We start from the raw sequence: 19,490 nt of genomic DNA on the forward strand, positions 1-19,490 counted from the left end.
ATACATGGCAATTATCTAGATGGTGAGGGGCTGTATAATTAAAGCTGCTATTCTTGCTTATTGTAATTAGAGTGAATGGAGTTACACAGCTGTATGGAGTGTTCCCTGGGAGTAAGGTGATTGTGTTCCTCTGTTCAGTGCCACACTTGGTACATTTCTTTTTAAAGTATATATACTGTATATATTTTTTTAAATGTACACATGTCTTTTCACATCATAGATAGTGAAAAACAGATCTGCCATTATCACAGAAGCATAACACCTCTGATGCTCACCTGGAGCGTTTGCATGCAGACATTCACACATTCACACGTTCACACGTTAGAGGGTCAAATTACTTTGATGGTTATTTACTCCGATTTGTGTACACGCGTAATTGCAGGCATTGAAATACGGCAGAACGTAGTGTTCAGCTCTCAGACATGAAATAGTGTTTAACACACCTGAACAGTTGTGTAACAAAATCAGTGCAATGACTTCTTAACATATTTATTTTCAGCAGCAGGAGTAGAACCTTCAGTAAGTAATGAGAGTCGTAACCCTGTGTCTGATAGACTGTCCATCTTAATATACAATCACAATCATTAACACGGCACGGTAAGTGAATGGTGTCGGTAAAATATGTTACTTGTACCGTTAAGTTGAACAGTTTGTTCCTGGTCAGTGTGTGTAACTGTGCTTGAAGCTAAACGCCTGCAGCTTGATATCCTGCCAACATGCTGATGTAGGGTTGGTGAGATAAGGTTGGTGGTAAATAGAGATTTGGACCCAATGATGTTGCAAGATAATACGACAGATGTGAACCTATTTGTGGCACCACAGGACACGTCAAAGAAATAGTTCTACCATGACAAATGTTGAACCATCTGACTGGCAGACCCACAAAGCCACATTTATCTCTTGCCACCTTCCCCAACATAGGTCAACCAAGAAAAACATACAATAACAAAAAGTTGACTGCTTGAAAGGGTTCCCAGTGGAATAAGATGTATGGTGGCTGAAAATGCACAGTTAAATGATGAAAACGGACAAACTGACTAATGGCATGGATTCAGCATTAGCTTCACTTAGCCCATCTGAACGTAAGAGAGGAGACCATGCATGGAGAGATGAGCTAATACGAGATAAGAGAGGATTAAGAGATGGGGGGAGGTTTGAAAAAAGTGAAAAGAGGGTGGAAAGGAGGGATGAAGAGACATCCAAATGAGTGTTAATAGTTTTATAACTGCACAGGGTGAATTCCAGACACGATTTTCATGCGGCAGCTAGGATGACACGTAATATTCAGAGTAATTACATGGTGCCATGGAGGCCTTTTAATTCCTTACCAGCAGTAACTGACTGTGCTGTTCTTGTGTGTTAGACCCAGAGAATATCACAGCGTGACACTGTTCATCTACACAAACTACCCGGCAAAGCAGGAGCAGGGAGATTTTAAGCTATAAAATTATCCCTGCTATTTGTGTGCTGATGGTTGGGTTAGGTTTAGGGGAATAGTTAGATGTTTGAAAGAGCAATGCGCTGTTGCAGTAGCTGAAGTTATACCCTTCACATTTTTCCCCAAAAATGAGTCATGCCGGAGAGAAGCACTCTATCTGGGATATTGACTTGTTTTAAATCATTACTCTCTGGGGTTAGGGTTCAGGGGTTTGAAGTCCAGAAGTCCATTCTCCAGCAGCTGATTGATGGCACTGACCACTCCACAGGAAAATGGAGAATGTGCCTCAGAGGTGCTGTTTGTTTCCTCTCCCTCCCACACCCTTCCAGTCCTGCTGTCCACCTCGCTTGTGCTCCATTTCAATTATCACTCTATAACCAGGACTTCAGCTTCGCTTGTTCGGGCTACAGCAACTGGCCATGTAAACAGGGACTAGTGGAAACTCATTGGTTATTTATGATTTAGCTGCATGATTAATTTTGAACTTTAATTCACTACTTTTAACACAAGGCCCCCTGTTTCCCTTTTGGGATAATATACTGTAAACAAGCAACCACCAACAGTATTGGATGTTAATTTTTAATAGTGGCTGACTCATGATGCAGTCTATTCCTTCAGAATAAACTTAATACAGTTACTGACTCTATATAGATCATTAAAAGTTTGCAATAGACTGAATATAAAGATGCACAACATCATTGCGCCACAAAAGTGTAGCCAAAGCATTTTGATCGCGTACTGGTGGCTGGCTGCAGCATAGGTGATAAACCCCGCCTCCTCCATGTTAGTGGATGTGGCATGAACCAATCTAAAAAGTGTAGGTCAAATAATGGTCAAAAATGGTTTCCGTCATTTTTTGTAGTTTTATCATACAGACGTACGTCCAAGTTCTTATATTTTCCAGTAACATTGGTTTTAATTAGTTATTTGATGCTATGAAAATGGAAAATTTAAGATGGCAGCGTTGGTCTCTGGCATATTTTGGCTTCATTTTGTATTTTGAGGAAGTCCATCAGCGTCCATCAGCCATTTTATTCATTAAAATTCATTAGTCAGTCTGATAAGTAATGGACAACATTAAATTCTTACTAATATCATATCACCAGGGAAGTATTTTGTGTACGTGATACTATGCAAACACTATTCTTATTTGTTTTTCTTAATACACACGATGGTATCCTCGAGCTGCTGCAGAAACATTTACTGCCACATCTGGGTCAGAGCTGTAATAGAAGTTATCCTTGACCTGCTTGTTCCGAGTGTCTCCTCGAGTGGTTTGGTTGAACGTCCTTCTTTTTCTCTCTGCATGTACCTCTGACATTTGTAGGATGTGTGAGCAAAATAAAAAGGTCTCCAAGGTGTCGAGTCAAAGTGGAAAGTTAAAGGCAGTGAATACTTTGCACACAATCGGAGGGGTTTTTCATCGCCGCACATTTCACCTGTACGACTCTCCTTAACGAGATTGACAACAAGCAAATACCTGGAATATAAAACGATGAAACGCTAATGTAGTGTGTACTTTTTAAGACGCACGGCCCCATTTTGAAGGCACCTTGAGCTCCAAACCGCTATTGTTGCATCATTTTTCCCATCCATGCACGGCCATTTCTCTTTGAGGCGATTCACTGAAAAATGTCAGCGCTTCACAAACATAAAAGCAGCAGAAGCGACAAAGCAATGCAGCTTTTTCCCTTTGAGAGAAGTCTTTGTTGCGAATTACACAACCAATTTAACTTTGGCATTCTGCGAGGAAGAGAAGAAAACGAGAGGAAATAGCTGTTACTCCTCTGAATTTAAAGGGTCGCCCCTCACTGTGAAACAACCGCTGGGAGCAAAAATATTGCACAAGCCCCCCCACCACCTCACCCCCCCAAAAAACTTCTACCTCTCCAAACTTTGGAAGCAGCCATTTAAGACTCAAAAATACAGAAAGGTTTCCAAAGAAACAGCAACGGGGACCATGAATTATTAATTGTTCCGTTTTTTTTCTCCTTCTGCACAATGTACACTTCTGGCCTTGTTGACGTGCACTGCATAAAACTTTCACAGACAGGGCAGTTTTTATGGAGGGTCATTAAGTCGGGAGAGAAGGTTTTGGCTCTTAGTGGAGCCTTAACTTGGACTGTAATCTTCAGCCTTGATATGCTGTCTAGGGTTTACCTGCCTCTTGTTCTATGTCAGCACCCCCGTGACCCTTAAAGCACAAGTGGTATAGATAATGGATGGATCGTAAATATGATTTCTAGTCAGTAATTTAACTCTCCGATCCAATCTTGATATTTTGGGAAATGTACTTGTGTCTGTTCCCTGTGTTGTTTCAGTAACCTCCACCATTATCTACACATGCTAATCCTGTGAGGGTTGCTAGGGGAGCCGATCCCAGCTGATGTGGGGTACACTCTGGACAGGTCACCAGTACAACCATTCACACCTACGGTCAATTTAGAGTCTCCAATTAACCTAACCCCAGCCTGCATGTCTCTGGACTGCAAGCCAGACAAATTGAGAAAACAGCTTAGATTCACACTCATGTCATAACACACACACACTCCTGTTTATCCTTTTAACTTTGATCCTGATGCTCCTCTTATTCTTTCTGACAGTTTCCCACACTGATGGGGGCTACTGTCTTTTTCTCCCAGATGTGTGTGTGTGTCTGTGAGCGACAGAGATATGGGAGGTCAAAGGGAGATTACACTAAGTCTCAGATTCTCTGGTCAATAAAAGCTCTGTATGGAGTTCCCACATAATGTTGGAGGTCATATCAATTTCCCTTTTTCCCCCCTGCATGGTGCTTTGATCGTCTGCCCTCCCGCATCCTTTATACGCTTTGTGTCCATCTCTTTATTTTTACACTTGCACAAACAAAACCAGCGCACAAAGCGGTGACACAATGAGAGAGATGGGTGTGAAAAGGCACTCGCAGATAGCAGGCAGGATTAACTGTTTGGTTTAAAATGCAGAGTGGATCGCCAAGGGTTAATCCAGCCCCCTAATCCTCAGGCGATAAAGAGCTTAACATGGATGGTTCAGAGTTATGGATATTTAGAAATATGGGATATTTCTATAGCTGCCAAGTTTGGCTTACGCAACTCTCAGCAGGGAGGTTGAGGCGACAATGGAGAGGAGCAGGAGGAGGAGGGGGGTGTTGGGGAGTAGTGGTGGTGGTGTCAGGGCCTGAGAGAGACCGATGTCAAAATCGAGAAAAGACGAGATGAGGAGGAGAGAGAGGGAAACAGATCAATATGACAATAAATATGTAGAGAGAGATGATAATGATGATTTTTTTAAGAGCCCCTTTGTTCCTGGCACGTAATCTTTTTTAGTTACACACTTAATATTTCACGTAAAATGGATGGAAAACTTTGATAAAAACCAAGTTGTCGTGAAGATGAGTTAAATTTTAAACATTGCACCGACCTTCAGGTTACAAAAGTGGGACAGAAAACTTTGAGCTCGGACGGTAAATAGATAAAAAAATGTCTAAAAAGTTAGTTTACTTTAGAATAATATTTAGTAACAACTATTGGATGAATAACCATGTTGAGAAGGCTCATCTCACAAACCCGATCAATGTCCATGTCACTGACCACAGAGGAATAACGGTGTAGTTGGGAAGTTTTGCCTCGGTTGTCAGGTTACAAAAGCAAAATACTGTTATTTTTCCAAACTGGCTTCACTTTGAACGGGGCAAAGTCAGATGACCTCACTCCCTCTCATGACTAACAGTTAAATCATCATGGACCAGGTCCCCCAACAGCGATCTCCCCACTCCCCACCTTTCCATCCTCCATCCACCAAAAAGTCCTTTTGTTCAGCCGAAGGTGGCGGCGGCGTAATCAACAGATATTATTAGATTTCACACGATATACCTGATACTAAATACTAACTTTGTGTTTGTGCAAATTTCTGAAAGGCCACAACATTTGTGATGACCCAGAGCATTGACTAAGTTTGTCCTCAGGATTGTCGCATTCATCATGATCTAATACAGCGCGAGTGCATTACATTATGAATCAATACCCACAGCAATTTATTTAGCAGGTACGATTATTACCCTTTTTGTTCATCTGAATGTTTTAGTCGTAGACATTTTTCCAGTGTATAGTTAGATTTTCCTTCTGATTTATAATGTCTTTGTTTTCACTATGTCCTTTCTATTTTGGTGTTTACAGCCCGCAGCACATTTTGAAGAGCAGCCTAATGCCAACAATCCCTTTGATCTGTGTCCAACCAGCGCTTTGAAATCTACCAGCAAAGCCCAGATTCCCTCCGTGCCTTAAGGTTCAGAAATCTCACTGCTTATTTTTTCTGACACCATACTTATTAAATCTGTATGTCCGTCGAAGCTTTTAACCGCATTAGACTTTAACATCCGACTCTCTAAGGGACCACGACTGAGGAGGACATGTTTGTCATTTTCATGAGTCATCAACTTAAGGTTTATTTTGCCCCCTGCGTTTGAGTGTCCATGTGTGCCTGTGTGTCAGGGCCCTCAAACACTGAGAGGCTTTAATGGACAGTGGCCAAGTGGTGTGTGTGTGTGTTTTATGTCGATAAGGGAATTCCCAAAATCCCACTTTAGACAGGTGCTTTGTGGAATAACTGGATTACTGGAAGCAGCCAAAGGATAGAGTAGGAAATATTCTATATAGTTAACACTGTATATTACCAGATATTAGGATTGGACACATACATTTTAAATGACAGTGCAGTCGGACATGTCCCAGTCAATAAAAGAGACCTTGCACACATTTTATTTTCATTTTTAATTACAAATTTATTGCAAATATAGAAATAGATCTTTTGTACAGAAATCGCAAAGGGAAAAGAAAAAAAAGAGTCAACATCAGCGACAAATAATTCAAACAAAGCAAAAAGCCAAGATTTGTTCCCATCATTCCAAACCTTTGTTTGGTCTCTGAACATGAACGAGTGGTGGAGCTGAAACCAGAGGGGGGAGTCACAGCAGATTTGAATAGAATACAATAGAACTTTTGATTTCATACAGAAATGGCCCTTTTCACCTCTGGTCTTTTAAGACCAAAACTCCTCCTGATGTCGTCCATCTTGCCAGAGCCCTGTTTTGACACAAATGTTACATTCATGTCCAAATAAGAACTTAAAAGTCATACAATACTGTAATGTGAGAATTTGCTTTGACCCTTGGCCCTCAGGGGACACACAGATGGTGGTTATACTTCAGCACTATGTTAATTTGACTTTTTAATAAGATAGTTGTGTTAAACCAGGCAGGAACACGGAAAGACTGGTATTTTAAGTGTTTTGGGTTCAAATGTTTACCTGTTTTCAGCTTCTAAAACCTGTATCATAGTTAAATGTCTCAGATTCTTTAAGGTAAATGGTGACTCCAAAAACTTTTACCTCCGGGAGCCGCAACACGATGGCGGTGGATACTTGTGTATGTGTTCTTATGGTTTACTGGTCTACTGGTTTCTGACTGAGCAGGTTTCGATATTCTGTATACTTTCTGAATATTAGTTTGATTCAGGCTCAGAGTTCTGCATCTAGTACACGTCTGTGCATCACGTGTACTTGCGGGCAAGTGCAAGCACATTGAATGCTTCTCTCCCTGTGCGGCCAGAAAACAATTAGCTCACAAACGGATCAATCCACAGATATTTAATTTCCTCATTGAGTTGAGAATGGTGCCCCCCCCCCTCTCTCTCTGTGAACCGACAGCGATTATTTATTATTATTAAAACTGCTGAGTTTTCAATATCTGGCACTGGCTATCTAGGTTAATCATTCTATCTTTGGAAGTACCACAGCGTCGGGGGTTGTGTGTTCAGAATAGCAATGGACGGCCAGCCTTTGCTTTGTGAGCACAGAAAACATTAACGTTGAGCTGATTGATGGGGCTTCTGACACGGGACGTCATCTGCTCCTCACTGCAGTGGGACCATATGGAAAGTTTGTTTGATCTAAGGTTGAAGGGCCAGAGTTCCCAGAACAGCAGCGACTCAGGAGGCCGAAGCAAACGTGAAGAGATTTTACTTAAAATAAAACAAGCATGCAAAAATCCAGGCAGACAAACAAAGCATAAAGGGTCGGGCTGAAGTAGGGTCCAAAACATAATCAGGATCAACACACGCAGGAGAATGAAGCGCTGGATGGTTAAGGCACAACAGACAGAGTGCAAAGTGGAAAATGAAATGATTGTTGGAGCTTAAGAAGGGATGGGGGAAGAAGAGGAGGAGCAGGTGATGGGGGCAGTAGGGTCTGAAATTAGAACATACGTGCTAAAACAACTGGACCGAGCGAATGAGAGGATGAATGAACAGACTGGAACTCAAAGCCATGACCCAGAGAAATGAGCTCCGAGTTACATTTAGGCCTCTCGTGCCAAAGAGGAAGAACTAGAAGTGCCTCATCTGATTACAGTGCACTTCTACCCAATTAGAACACAACTACGAAGTGGCCGCCTGCAGCACAGCCATGTTGACAAGCTGAGGAGCAGACTTAGCCTAGAGGTTAATGCATTTCATTTTCTCCTTTGCTATTGACACGAGGTGGTTTTAGCAGAGCAGGCTGTATATCTCACTTGGGGGAGTCCTGCATTATCACTGCAGAATGTAAACATGACAATGACTTATGACTCGCTGCCACCGCTCGGACCCTGATGCAATAACTAATGTATCAGTACAGCTGCAGTAGGAGTTACCAGCACATTACTGGTCGGGTGCCAGATAAAATGAAATCTGCTTCCCTTAAAAAGCCTCGACCGTCCAACGCAAATGCTTCTACTTAATTACACTGTCAATAATGTAGTTTCACGCTAAATTGAATTCAACCCCAAGTATTGTTGTTTCTCTCTGTGGTCCTGCTCACTCATTTGAATTTCATTTCTCTATAAAAAAAAATAAAGATGAATATCTGATGCTAACTGCTGTGGAATACGAATGTTAATGTTTTGACTGCATTGGTAATTGTGAGGACTTTAATTATTTCTGCAGTAGTGCAACTCTTCTCTTTGAATCAAGTCAAGATACTGTCTTTTTCCGTGCACGCAAAAAAAGCTATTCAGCAGAAGACCACGTATAAGAAACAGGTCGTATAATAGAAGATAAAAGACGGTGAATTAAATGAACTGACTTTAATAGAAACCCCGGCCGGCTCTGGGAGCAGACGATGAAGAATGGAATTCACTGATTTCGCTAACAGCCGTGTGGGCCGGGGGCCGAGGGAGAAGCTGCTGATGCTGCATTGATTTGCCAGTGACTTCCCAGTGATGGATTGGGATCAGTTTAAGCCCATTAGACAATCCACAACGTCTGAGCACGCGTTCCTCCGCCACACTTTCCCCTCAAACATATGTTACGTAAAGTGAGTTATGAGGAAATACAACCACAAACTGTGACAGGGTCCCATCTCGAGCCAAAGGAGAAAGCTCCTCGTCTGCCATGGAGAATAGTCTCTGTGATGGAGAACAACAGGACAGTTCTTATAACTGATGGTTGTAAACAGGCACCAGCTTCATTGTTACCCCCTTATTTGCATTGCATTGCACACTCCACCAGCCATTGGCTAGAAGAGTAGCAACGGCAACTGCGGCGTCAGTATAAAAATGTAAATATAACGTTACAGAGAATAAAATATAAATGGCTAAAACCTAAATGTTCAAATCAAAGGTACTCGACAATGCTGTATCTCAGCCCCGACAGTTTTTGTTTTTCAATGTACGTCCACTCATTGTACACAACAATATATTTTTGTCTCTCAAAAAAATACAGGGAATCATGCAAATATAACAACTTTTCTTTTATGTAGTACACTATGTTAAGCTTTCTCTGCTCTTAAAACCTTTATAACATATATCGTTGCAAGTACTAAAAAAAGTCAGCCCCATAATTCCCAAGGACCCCCCCCCCCCCCCCGACCCTCCCCTCACAGAACCCCCCCATCCAAAACAAAAAAAAATAAACAAAGACAAACAACCAACTGAAAAAAGAGAAACACACAGACATATCAAGATTTCAGGCTTGAGTATAAAACATCTATAGAAGCTTTTTTTTTTTTTTTTTTACCTTAGCATCTTTTTTATCTTTTATCTAGTGTACAAAATTCACAGATATTTCACAGATTCTTTAAATCCTTTGTCCGTCTTTGGGAACTAAAAACTTGCAGTATGCATATTTTGAGTGTGAATAAACAAACTGGATACATTTGTGGGGGGGGAACAAAAAAAAAAAAGTGTTGTCGTGAAAGGTGGCGTCCAATCGAGTTGCAGATCGTGGCCCCGCTGTGGCTCACTTCGGATGTTCAAATGCTCTTCTGCTCAGGAAGCCTATTACTTACAATCATCAAAGGTGGAATTCTTCTCCAGCTCAAATACCTGACAAAGAGATTTAAAACCCTTCGCCGACGACATGCGTATCTCTGAGCTTAGAACGGCTTACAGGCTCAGCTTTAGGTCTGTTTACTTTTTAGCTACCGAGCCCAAAGAGCCACGCATCCGAGAGGAACACGTGTAGTCTGTTGCATTCTGATGAAGAGTTTCAGTTGAGTAACATTAACACCGTAAACAAAAAATAAACAAACAAACCTATTTACTCTTCACCAGAGCGCTTGGCAGTTGGAGAGGAACGGTTGGCAGTGCTCGGCCCAGTCGGAGCTGCCTCGTAAAGTATGAAGAGTGACCAAGAAGTCGGTCACGCCAACGTGACAATTCATTTATCTCAATAGAAGTCCATTATCCATTATAAATATAAATTCACAATAGAGCACCAATACAGACGACATGCATTCAATTTCCATCACATAAGCCCATAAGCTCTGCTGTGGCAATTGTGAGGAGACGTGGTAGTTTTCTCCAATTATCACATTTGGCACGTTATCCACACGAGCTAATCTCCCTCACAGTAAACTAATGGATTTAACGGACTATTAGACAAAAAGGTCAAGAGATACTAAAGGAAAGGATTTGAAACGGTGCTATTACCTGCCTGTGACCTGCCTTAAAATCAAGCGGAAATTAAGCCGTCCTCCTTAAGAAGAAGCTGCTTTCAGATGCGAGAAATGCACGAGCTTGTTCCCACGTGTGTTACGGTTGGTTTAAAGCGTTGCACTGATTCATGCATGGTAAGTTTTAGCGCAGCCATGCTTCCACATCTTTTATCCTGGATGTCTGCCTGCATTCAGCCCCCCCCTCATTGCTCTCTTCTCTTTGAAGAGTTTGCCCATTACCTGCCTTTTAGGAAAAAAGGAGTCGTTTAAGTTTAATCAGACTGTGACTCATCCTGACTCCGCCACCAATACTGTGTCGTGATATGAATCACTTATCGAGGTCAGACTAAACTCTTTCGTCCAACCCTGTCTCCTTCAGATAATGGAGCGTATTCCCCATTCCAATGATCGACCGGAGTCGGCTATTTGGACCAGGCTTTAAATATAAGATGGCATCAAAGGATTAACACGTTGGAAACTGAAAGCGTCCGTGGTTTCCACAAAGGGACTAAAGAGTAATGGCACATTAGATAAGTTTCTCACGTCTGGCTCTCCGGTGGCTCCGAGACAAACAACAAGGACGGGGCTACAAAAAAAGGCCCATCGATCTCTGAGTGAGCCGCCCTACAGGGGATCGACGCAGATAGAGGACAGGGTTTGTATTTTATTTTTTTGTGCTGGCTCAGTGCGACAGAAAAAACGACTTTGTGGTCCTGATAGGTTTTTAATAATTCAGCTGGTAAATTATTCGAGCCGGCTCTTAGCGTATTGAAAGCATCAATCCTGTCGATTGACACTTGCAGATATGAGCTGCATCCTCAATGGTCCCATAACCCCAACGGAAAAGTGACATGTTATTAAATACCCGTCAGGTTCCAGGGACAATTACCACAACAGTTTGGAGTAAACCACCAACTATTGTTATAGGGGAGCAAGCAATAATGAAAAGCAGACGTTTATTTTTGAGTCCAGTGCTGAAACAAACCTGTCAAAATCTTTTGTTTCAATCACTTTTTGCATAGAGATTACAATTGTCAAATTAAAATTGTTCGTGTCTGTGTTTGCATTTTACATGCAGGTTTTTTTTATTAATCTCTAATCGTGAGAAATATCATCCCTTTAAAATGTTACAATAGCCCATATTTGGGCTATGGTGAAAACATTGTTTACTAGTTATTTGAAAGTTTGGCATTTCTTACCCAGGCATTGAAATTGCAGTTGAGCCAGTAATGCTGGTTAATCACAAAGAGTAATTGAAAAAAAAAGAGAAAAAGTTTGATAGCAATTTGAGCAGAAGAGCAATTGAACATAGATCTGTCCCCTGAAAATTGAATAATGTGTGACTTGTAATGGAAAATGTATTTAATAAGTTTTTGTCATATTATAATTTGTCTGGTAGATGAACATAAACTGGAACCGAAATTTGTTGCTGCTCTTATTCTTAGTGTCCATTTCTGTAAACTGGTTGTAGCAGTTGAGACTCTGGGGAGTTCAACGGTGATAAGTTCCTTTAGAAAAGGTTGTAATCTCACCTAACAGGAGATCGTCACGTGTGTTCATCGTATCATATAAAGACAGCGGACGAGCTGGTGCATCCCAGACACGTTATGAATAAAACATCACAGTGAGGCCCTTGAACTTGGGTGTTGCACACTCACAGCATGAAACTGACTCCAAGGGAAACGACCTCCTGACCCAGACTGTATGCACACATCTTAATAAAACAGGGGGGAAAAAAGAGAGCGATAAATGTGGCCTGAAAACAAACAGGAGGGAAGAAATACACAGATCAATATGTAGATATCAGTACACACCTCCCTTTAACATGTGCACACTTATCCCTGTTCAACCCGCATTTATTGAGAAGATGTAGAAAAAAAAAAAAGAAGAAGAAATGAGAAATGTAAAATGTCGTCCAGACCCGAACTCTGCCTATAAGAAAGAACATTTCTAACATGTATCATTTAGTAGCACAGAGCAGGTTGTGTTCAGTATCCTGCTCATCCCGATCCTATACATCCAGGTAACATGGGCCAAATGAACACTGTCACAATAATCAAAAGAGGATAGAAAAAAAAAAATAGATAAAAACATTCCTGAAATTAAACTTTTCACTATGCTGCTGTTTCTCTTAAATGAAGCAGTGAATGACGCGATGAGGATTCAGTTTTCACATTTTCAGGGTAGGATGTCTCAGATTGTGTATGTTGGCTGATGATGCATGGTTCTTTTAACGGGTACGCAGCACTTTGGGTGAGCAGGATGCTTTTTTGTCCAAAAATGCCTGGCAATGACACGATCATTTTTTTGCAAAATCACAATAGAATAGAAAAGGCCAGGTGGATGACGGCGAATGGAGATTAGATCATGGCCGTGTTGGCAAGAGGCACTATGCTACGAATATCTGAGCGCCGTGTGATGCACGTGTGGGAAAATACATTGAACACTGTTGATATTTGTACATTTGTCCATGCCATTAATAATCTAGTATTGTTGAGACAACCAGCCACTGCTGGGCAAGATAATTACAACTATCAATTTAAGTCAATTTGGGCATATACAATATAATCTGACAAGGCATGCCAACACCCACTTATACTGACCACTGTGCACCACACAGCCACACACAATCATGAGGCATAAAGTGCAAGCAAACGTGCCTGTCACTAGTTGGCTAATTAAGTTATCAATAGACAAGAATATTAATTTCCAGAACAGACATGTTGGCAGTAATTAGACGCGTCCTTTCCCTCTGCGCCTCGTTCACGTTAAACGTTAGAGAAATGATTTGGAACGCAATGTGGTGCAAAAGAGATTTCCCCCGTAACCTGCTTGTAATCTACTTACATTCACAGTGGCTGCAGGAAATAATTGATATCATCTGCTTTTATTCTCTCCATCCCTGTTGTACACAGGTCAGTAGCACATAATTAACTTCATAACAGGGGACATTATTTTGCGATCAGTACTTCAAATTAAAATAATTCTTGGTTTAGGGCAGTTTGGGACATCTGTGGAAAAACATTCTTTACATCGCTCAATAAACTATGCAAGACTGTTAGTTGGAAAGATGTGCTCAACACCTCAGGGTGCAATCAAAGCACTATTTTAGGCGAAGGCTCTCTCATGATTTCCTTACGCTGCAGGAATTTGGAGCCCACCTGACTCTCCTTTCATGGTTTATTTGTTTATTTCTTTCGGATGTCTCCTTTCTTTCTATGTGACAAATGCTATTGAAATGCAAATATGTCAGCTGCAGGACAGATCTCATGGAAGAGAGACGGACAGGATTTCAACTCCATTATAATCTACTTCCACGAAGAAGCCCAAACAAACCCAAGTACCTCACTGCAGATTATATGAAAAAAAACTCTTGAAGTGAAGGGTATCAACATTTACCTTCAGTGATTACCCATAGATGAAAACATGGCACTGATGAAGACGGTTCATAGGTCACAAAATAAGATCACTCAAACAGTATGAATCCCACAGTTGGCAGTTGCTCCCTGTGCTGTAAATAAAACCCACAAAAACTAAATGAAAATGACTCAGAAATGGGGCTACAGCGAAGTGTGAAATAAAACACCATAATTACTCTTGTATCCCAGGCACAGTTTCACAGTCCTTGCTTTAGCACAATATTCTATACACCGAGCATGCCAAAATAACCCAAAGGCAAAATTTTGTTGTACATTTATCTCCCCGTGAACTTCAAATGGTTTATTTAGCCCACAGGCCTTTCAGGAAAAGAAGTATTCAAACTCTTTTTCCCACAATGCTTTGGTCCCACAGTCACAGCTTCTGCTGTGCTGACACACCTTTCCAATAATCAAGGATGTCATGCAGGTCCTCGCCTTTGGCGAACTGCACCTTTTTTCGAAGGGCATTTCCGGCTGTCACATAACAGGCCTCATCACGCTGGCCTTTCCGGTAGGGACGGAAGCGCTCCCAGATGCGCAGTGAGCTCTCTGAGGAGTACTCTGGGCTGGAGGAATAGCCAGAGTAACTGGAATGGTTGCGGGCAGGCGAAAGCTGGGAGTAGGATGCTGCATCCCTCCTTGAACGCGTCAGAGGCTTTAGGAATGAAACCCTCTGAGCTGGGGAGCCCTGGTGGGAGCCTTCATAGTAGAGAGCTGGGACAGAGTGGCGGTGCTCCGAGCAGTGGTAGTCCTGCTGCACCTCCAGCTGCTGCTGCTGCTGCTGCTGCTGCTGCTGTTGTTGCTGCTGCTGCTGCTGCTGTTGCATTTGCTGCTGTTGATGGTAATGGTGCGGCTTTTGACTGTCCTGATGATGGGCACCAACACCACCACTGTCGCAACCACCGCCACCCCCTCCACCACAGCTCCCACTCCCCACTAAAGGCAGGCGCTCTAGGGGCTCCCCACATCCCAAGGGACTGGCCCTGTCTTGGTACTGCTGCTGTTGTTGATTACATGCATCTGGACTCCTAGGTTCAGGAACATCCAGGCTGTACACCCTCGCTCCTCCACGGTCCCTGTCCCGACCCATGGAACTACAAGAGGTGGTGCTGCACTGTTTCTTGACAGCATTCACAATAACCACAGCTGCATCTGCACTCATTTGTCGCTGAATTGGACGTACAGCAGTGGCTGGAGGAGGGGGCCTGTAGGGGGGACTGATGACAAAGCCACCACCACTGATCCCTGGGCGCTCAGAGAGAGGGGCATTCAAGGCAGGTAGTGGAGGTGGTGGGGGTATTTTGTTAGGAGCTATGACTTGGCAAGTCTCTGTAACCCCTTGGGAGAGTGGGATTAAGCCACGAGTAAGGGCGGATGCACTGGTGGGGGGAGGAGAGGTGGGATTGGAGGAGGCTGTAGGGTTAGTAGAGGCCCCAGAAGCAGCAACTGCTGCGTCTAATTTCAGTGCATCAATGCAGTTGTTGATAATCTGGTTAACCTTGTCTACCTCCATCGCAATGGTGGATATCTCTGATGCAGAGCCATGGCCGTCATCATCGGAGTCATCCCCAACATCAGTTCCATCATCGTCCCTCAAGTCTTCCCCCCTCATCCCTCCATGCCCACCATCTCCTACCCCTCCAGTTCTGACATCCATATAGTTTCCTTTACTTGTAGCCATGGCCTCTGAAAAGGCAGTGGCCATCTTTTCCACTTGTGGGATACAGGAAAGTCTGGAGGAACTGGTGTTGGCTGAGTGGAGCATTCCTGAGCTGGAGGATGTGGACATGGGAAGTTTGCCCCCGTGGTGATGCTGATACTGGTGATGTTCTCTGGACTGCTCCTGGAGCTTATGGACTGCCGATGGATCGTTTCCCACTGCTGCTGCCACCTCGGGTCCATAGCGCATTTCCAGTATTGTTTTCTTGACACAGATCGACTTCTTCTTCTCATCATGCCTCCGCTTCTTACGCAGACAATAGTAGACAAAGCCTAAAACAATGAGCATGCCAAAAAGGCAGCCCACAATAGTCATTATGTAGTGAGTGGTGGTGGAAGGTGTGGGGAGCATGTCGTCTTGATTTTGAGCCCGAGTGGAAAACTGGAGGCAGGTGTGGTTATAACGTTGAGAGTTGCGAATGGATCCGACACAAAATGTGTAATTGTTGTGCGGCTTGAGCTTGTTGAGGGTAATCATCTCCTTCTTGTTCTTCAAATTCATGACATCAGACACGAATGTCTGGTTGTATTGGGTCAGAATATACATTTTGCTGTAGGGCCTTGGAATCTGCACAAGGAGAGAAGCTGATGACAAAGAGACATGATGGAGCTTGATACTGGGAACACTGAGTTCAGTAGATGATGAAGAGGTGGTGGGCTGGTGGTACGGCCCGGCACCACCAAACATCTCTGGCCCCATCCCGGAAGAACCATCCATATCTGGTGGGAGAGAGGTCATCCCTGGAATCATAACTCCATCCCGGCAGTGATGGTTCAATATGTTTTTGGCATTTCGACCAGCATGGCCAGCAGCTATAGGACTAAGTAAGGGGTAGCCAAGCATCTCTCTCGGTGTCTCACACTGGAGACGGTCATAGGTGTGTGTGACGTTGTTGAAGGATTCCAACCAGGTTAGGAAGCTGTAAAGATCGCATCCACAGTGGAATGGATTTGCTGCCAGCTCACACACCATTAGGCGCATTAGAACAGTGAAAGTGGATGGATCAATGCGGGCAAGTTTGTTGGACGACAGGTCAATGCTGCTTAGGCTAGGGCACTCCCAGAATGCATTGCTGGAAATTACCTCAATGAGGTTGTGCTGGAGGAAGAGGCATTGCATGCGGCCCAGGCCTCTCATCATGCCCTCAGTTAAGTTTGTCAACTTGTTGTAGCCCAACTGTAAAACCTAAAGAAGACACAGAAGAAGAAGTTTTAGGGTGTGGTTGATTCTCTCACTGTTGTGATTTCAGTCATAACAAATGTATTATAACAAATACAAAAGGTTAAAGGTTAAGGCAAGACACCGCAGACGGGAAACAATATTTTCATGCAATGGGCATTTTTTAGATCTTCAGTTATTTTGCTTCCTTAAAATGTTGTCTTGGACTAGTGAAAAGAAAATGGATTTTTACAAAACATATCTTTAAAGGCCATTTTCTCACAATAATTTGTTTCTCATACTCATACCAGAAATCTCGTACACTCACATAAATGTAACTTTCCCTTATGAATGTACTTTTATGGTTATTGACAGTAGTTTTTAATCCAGGGAGTGATTAAGATCAGACAAACAAAATGATCCCTGTAAAAACATTTCACTTCAATATGTCAACAAAATCTGACTTTGTCCACTGTGTACATATCTGTTCTGTGAATGTATGCAAATGAGCAAATATTTTACTATATAATACTACAAATTAAAAATAAATCTTGTAGTGACTGGGAATGTGGCATGGTGATATCTATTCATTTCTCAAAAAATGTATCAGAGTCCTACTTAATTTAAAAATAAACCAGTATCATACTCGTGCTCTAGCTAAGTGACAGGGTTAGGTTCAAACATGTTGCGTTTTCCTGCATTAAACATTTCCCATCCTATTCCCTTCACCTGTAGGTTGGCTTGTCCTGCGAAGGTTCCATCCTCAATGTAGCTGATTTCGTTCTTGGTCAGGTTGAGGTCGGTCAGATTGGTGAAGCGGTACATGGAGCTGAAGAGCACAGCTTTCAGCTTGTTCTCATTCAGTCTCAAGTCGTGGACCGTGTTGTTGATGTGCTGCGGGATGGTCTCGTAAGGCGGCTGGTTCTGACTGCAGATAGCCAGCCACACGTAGCCTTTGTCCCCCTCAATGAGCCAGCAGTCTCCGCTGGCCATGTTGGGCAAGTAGGAGAAGAATAGGAGGGAGGGAAGAATAAGCAGAATGGGGGTGGTAGAAGCACCTTGCATGATGCCGAAGTAAAGAAGAAGAAAGAACAGGAATCCGTGATTATTAAGGGGAGAGGAGTGGGGGCGGGCAGGTAAAGGTAAAGATTGAGTTTGCAGGAGAGAGGGAAGCAGCACAGGCTGATAGGAAGGATTTCCAAAGAGGAGGAGGGTCTGGGGTCAGGTGTTGGAAAGGGGCGACGGCTTCACAGTAACAGTCACAGCTTTATGGTCGTCATGGTGATTAGCACGGGACCCATGTGAAGTCATATCTTGTTGGGCTGCGATGTGGGGTGACACAGCTTGTCCTCATACTCTCTGTCTGTAGACTTCAGCTGTGAGTGCTTCAAATGGAGGGGATCTCGGAATGATGGTGAGTCTGTGGAGGAGATAAGTAAAAGGGACATAAGAAATGTGACAGATATTATATTATTTATAGTATTAAAAGAGACTCTTTGCACAAAAGTAATGGAGGATGGCAAGATTGGTTGTTAGGACTCAAGTGTCACAATCCCTGTGGATCAACACTCTAATTGACCGGGGCTATTCTGATGCTGGGAAGGTTTTTGGGACACGTCCTCACTTGTATTCCTCATTGGGGGTTTCGGCCTCCACTGAGGCAGGCCCACTGCAGGTTGATCACAACCAAGTGATTGTCCCATAGCCGATCACCAGCGAACTGAACTCCTGTTTGCGAACAGTTATTGGATGATAAACGATCTTGCATCATGAATTTAAATGAGTGCTAATTTGTTGTCTTGGAATAATCTAATTCAGTGACCCTGCAGGTATCCCTAAATCAATTTCAACTCTCCTCTGGACTTGCACACCGTTTTCTTCTGGCGGTAAAATATGTATAAAACATGTCGCAAGTCCTTGCACTCAGTCATTTCCCCCTGGATCCCCACCTCGTAAGGCTAACCAAGCTTTGGCAGATGCTCATGTACATGTGCCAATCTCTCACCAGTCCTCAAACGGCAGCAGTAATCACCCAAATGCTGACAGCACATTGTCTCCCAGACATTCCTTGGTATGACACTATCCTGCCAAACCTTAAGCTCTCTATCCCATCTGCATGTCATTTGAGTAGCAGTCAAGTGTTTACATAAGGAGAGGATTAGCTGCCTGTTGCATCATGACAGGCATTGTCCTCTTGCCAGCTTAGCAGCCGAGGGAAACACACAATTACACACATATTATACAAATCTGGACACTAAAAAGGGACACGTGTCCTCAGACAAAGGGCTACATGTGTAGGCACACACACGTCTTCATATAAGAGTGTGCATGTATGTGCACATGGTTCTCGTGAAGGTAGCCAGGTCAAAGCTTTGGATTCTGCGCTGCACACTAATGGGATGATGTCTGTGACACTTTGTCCATCTGCGACTTTCCTCCCACATCTCTGTTTTAGGTTGTTGTGATTCCCATCTTCATTCCATGAAACCAACAAAGAAAATCTCCCCCCTTCTTCCCCGTGCTCCAAATTCAGACGTCTCTCTAATTCCGACAGAGAATTGAACTCATTCCAGTCTATTCCGGTCCAAGCTCCCCAGAGCTGCCAGCCGAGAATCAGGCCCATCCTATTTTGTCGATCTATTTATTGCTGCAGAAACTTCTATCACCTAAAGTGTGAAACTTTACATTATCATGCAGATTTAATGACCTTAAGCACCTCCTGCGTTAGTTGTCTCTTCTTATTAGATATAAACAGGGCAAAGGAGGATACAGGAAATGTTGTTGCCAA

General features: G+C 43.0%; 1 protein-coding gene across 1 annotated transcript in view; it reads right to left on the reverse strand.

Annotated features, from left to right (window-relative positions):
* Window positions 1-7,142: 7,142 nt before the first annotated feature.
* Window positions 7,143-19,490, reverse strand: part of LOC117766408 (protein phosphatase 1 regulatory subunit 29) — a 60,914-nt gene continuing 48,566 nt past the window's right edge. Inside the window, exons 3-4 of the mRNA XM_034593402.1 lie at window positions 17,432-18,122; window positions 7,143-16,729 (exon numbers count right to left, since the gene is read on the reverse strand). Coding sequence (XP_034449293.1) covers window positions 14,198-16,729; window positions 17,432-17,767 — 2,868 coding nt within the window. The 5' untranslated portion in view covers window positions 17,768-18,122 and the 3' untranslated portion in view covers window positions 7,143-14,197. The remainder of the gene's footprint in view (window positions 16,730-17,431; window positions 18,123-19,490) is intronic.

Source organism: Hippoglossus hippoglossus, chromosome 8 (genome assembly GCF_009819705.1).
Source record: "Hippoglossus hippoglossus isolate fHipHip1 chromosome 8, fHipHip1.pri, whole genome shotgun sequence".
Lineage (NCBI taxonomy): Eukaryota > Metazoa > Chordata > Actinopteri > Pleuronectiformes > Pleuronectidae > Hippoglossus > Hippoglossus hippoglossus.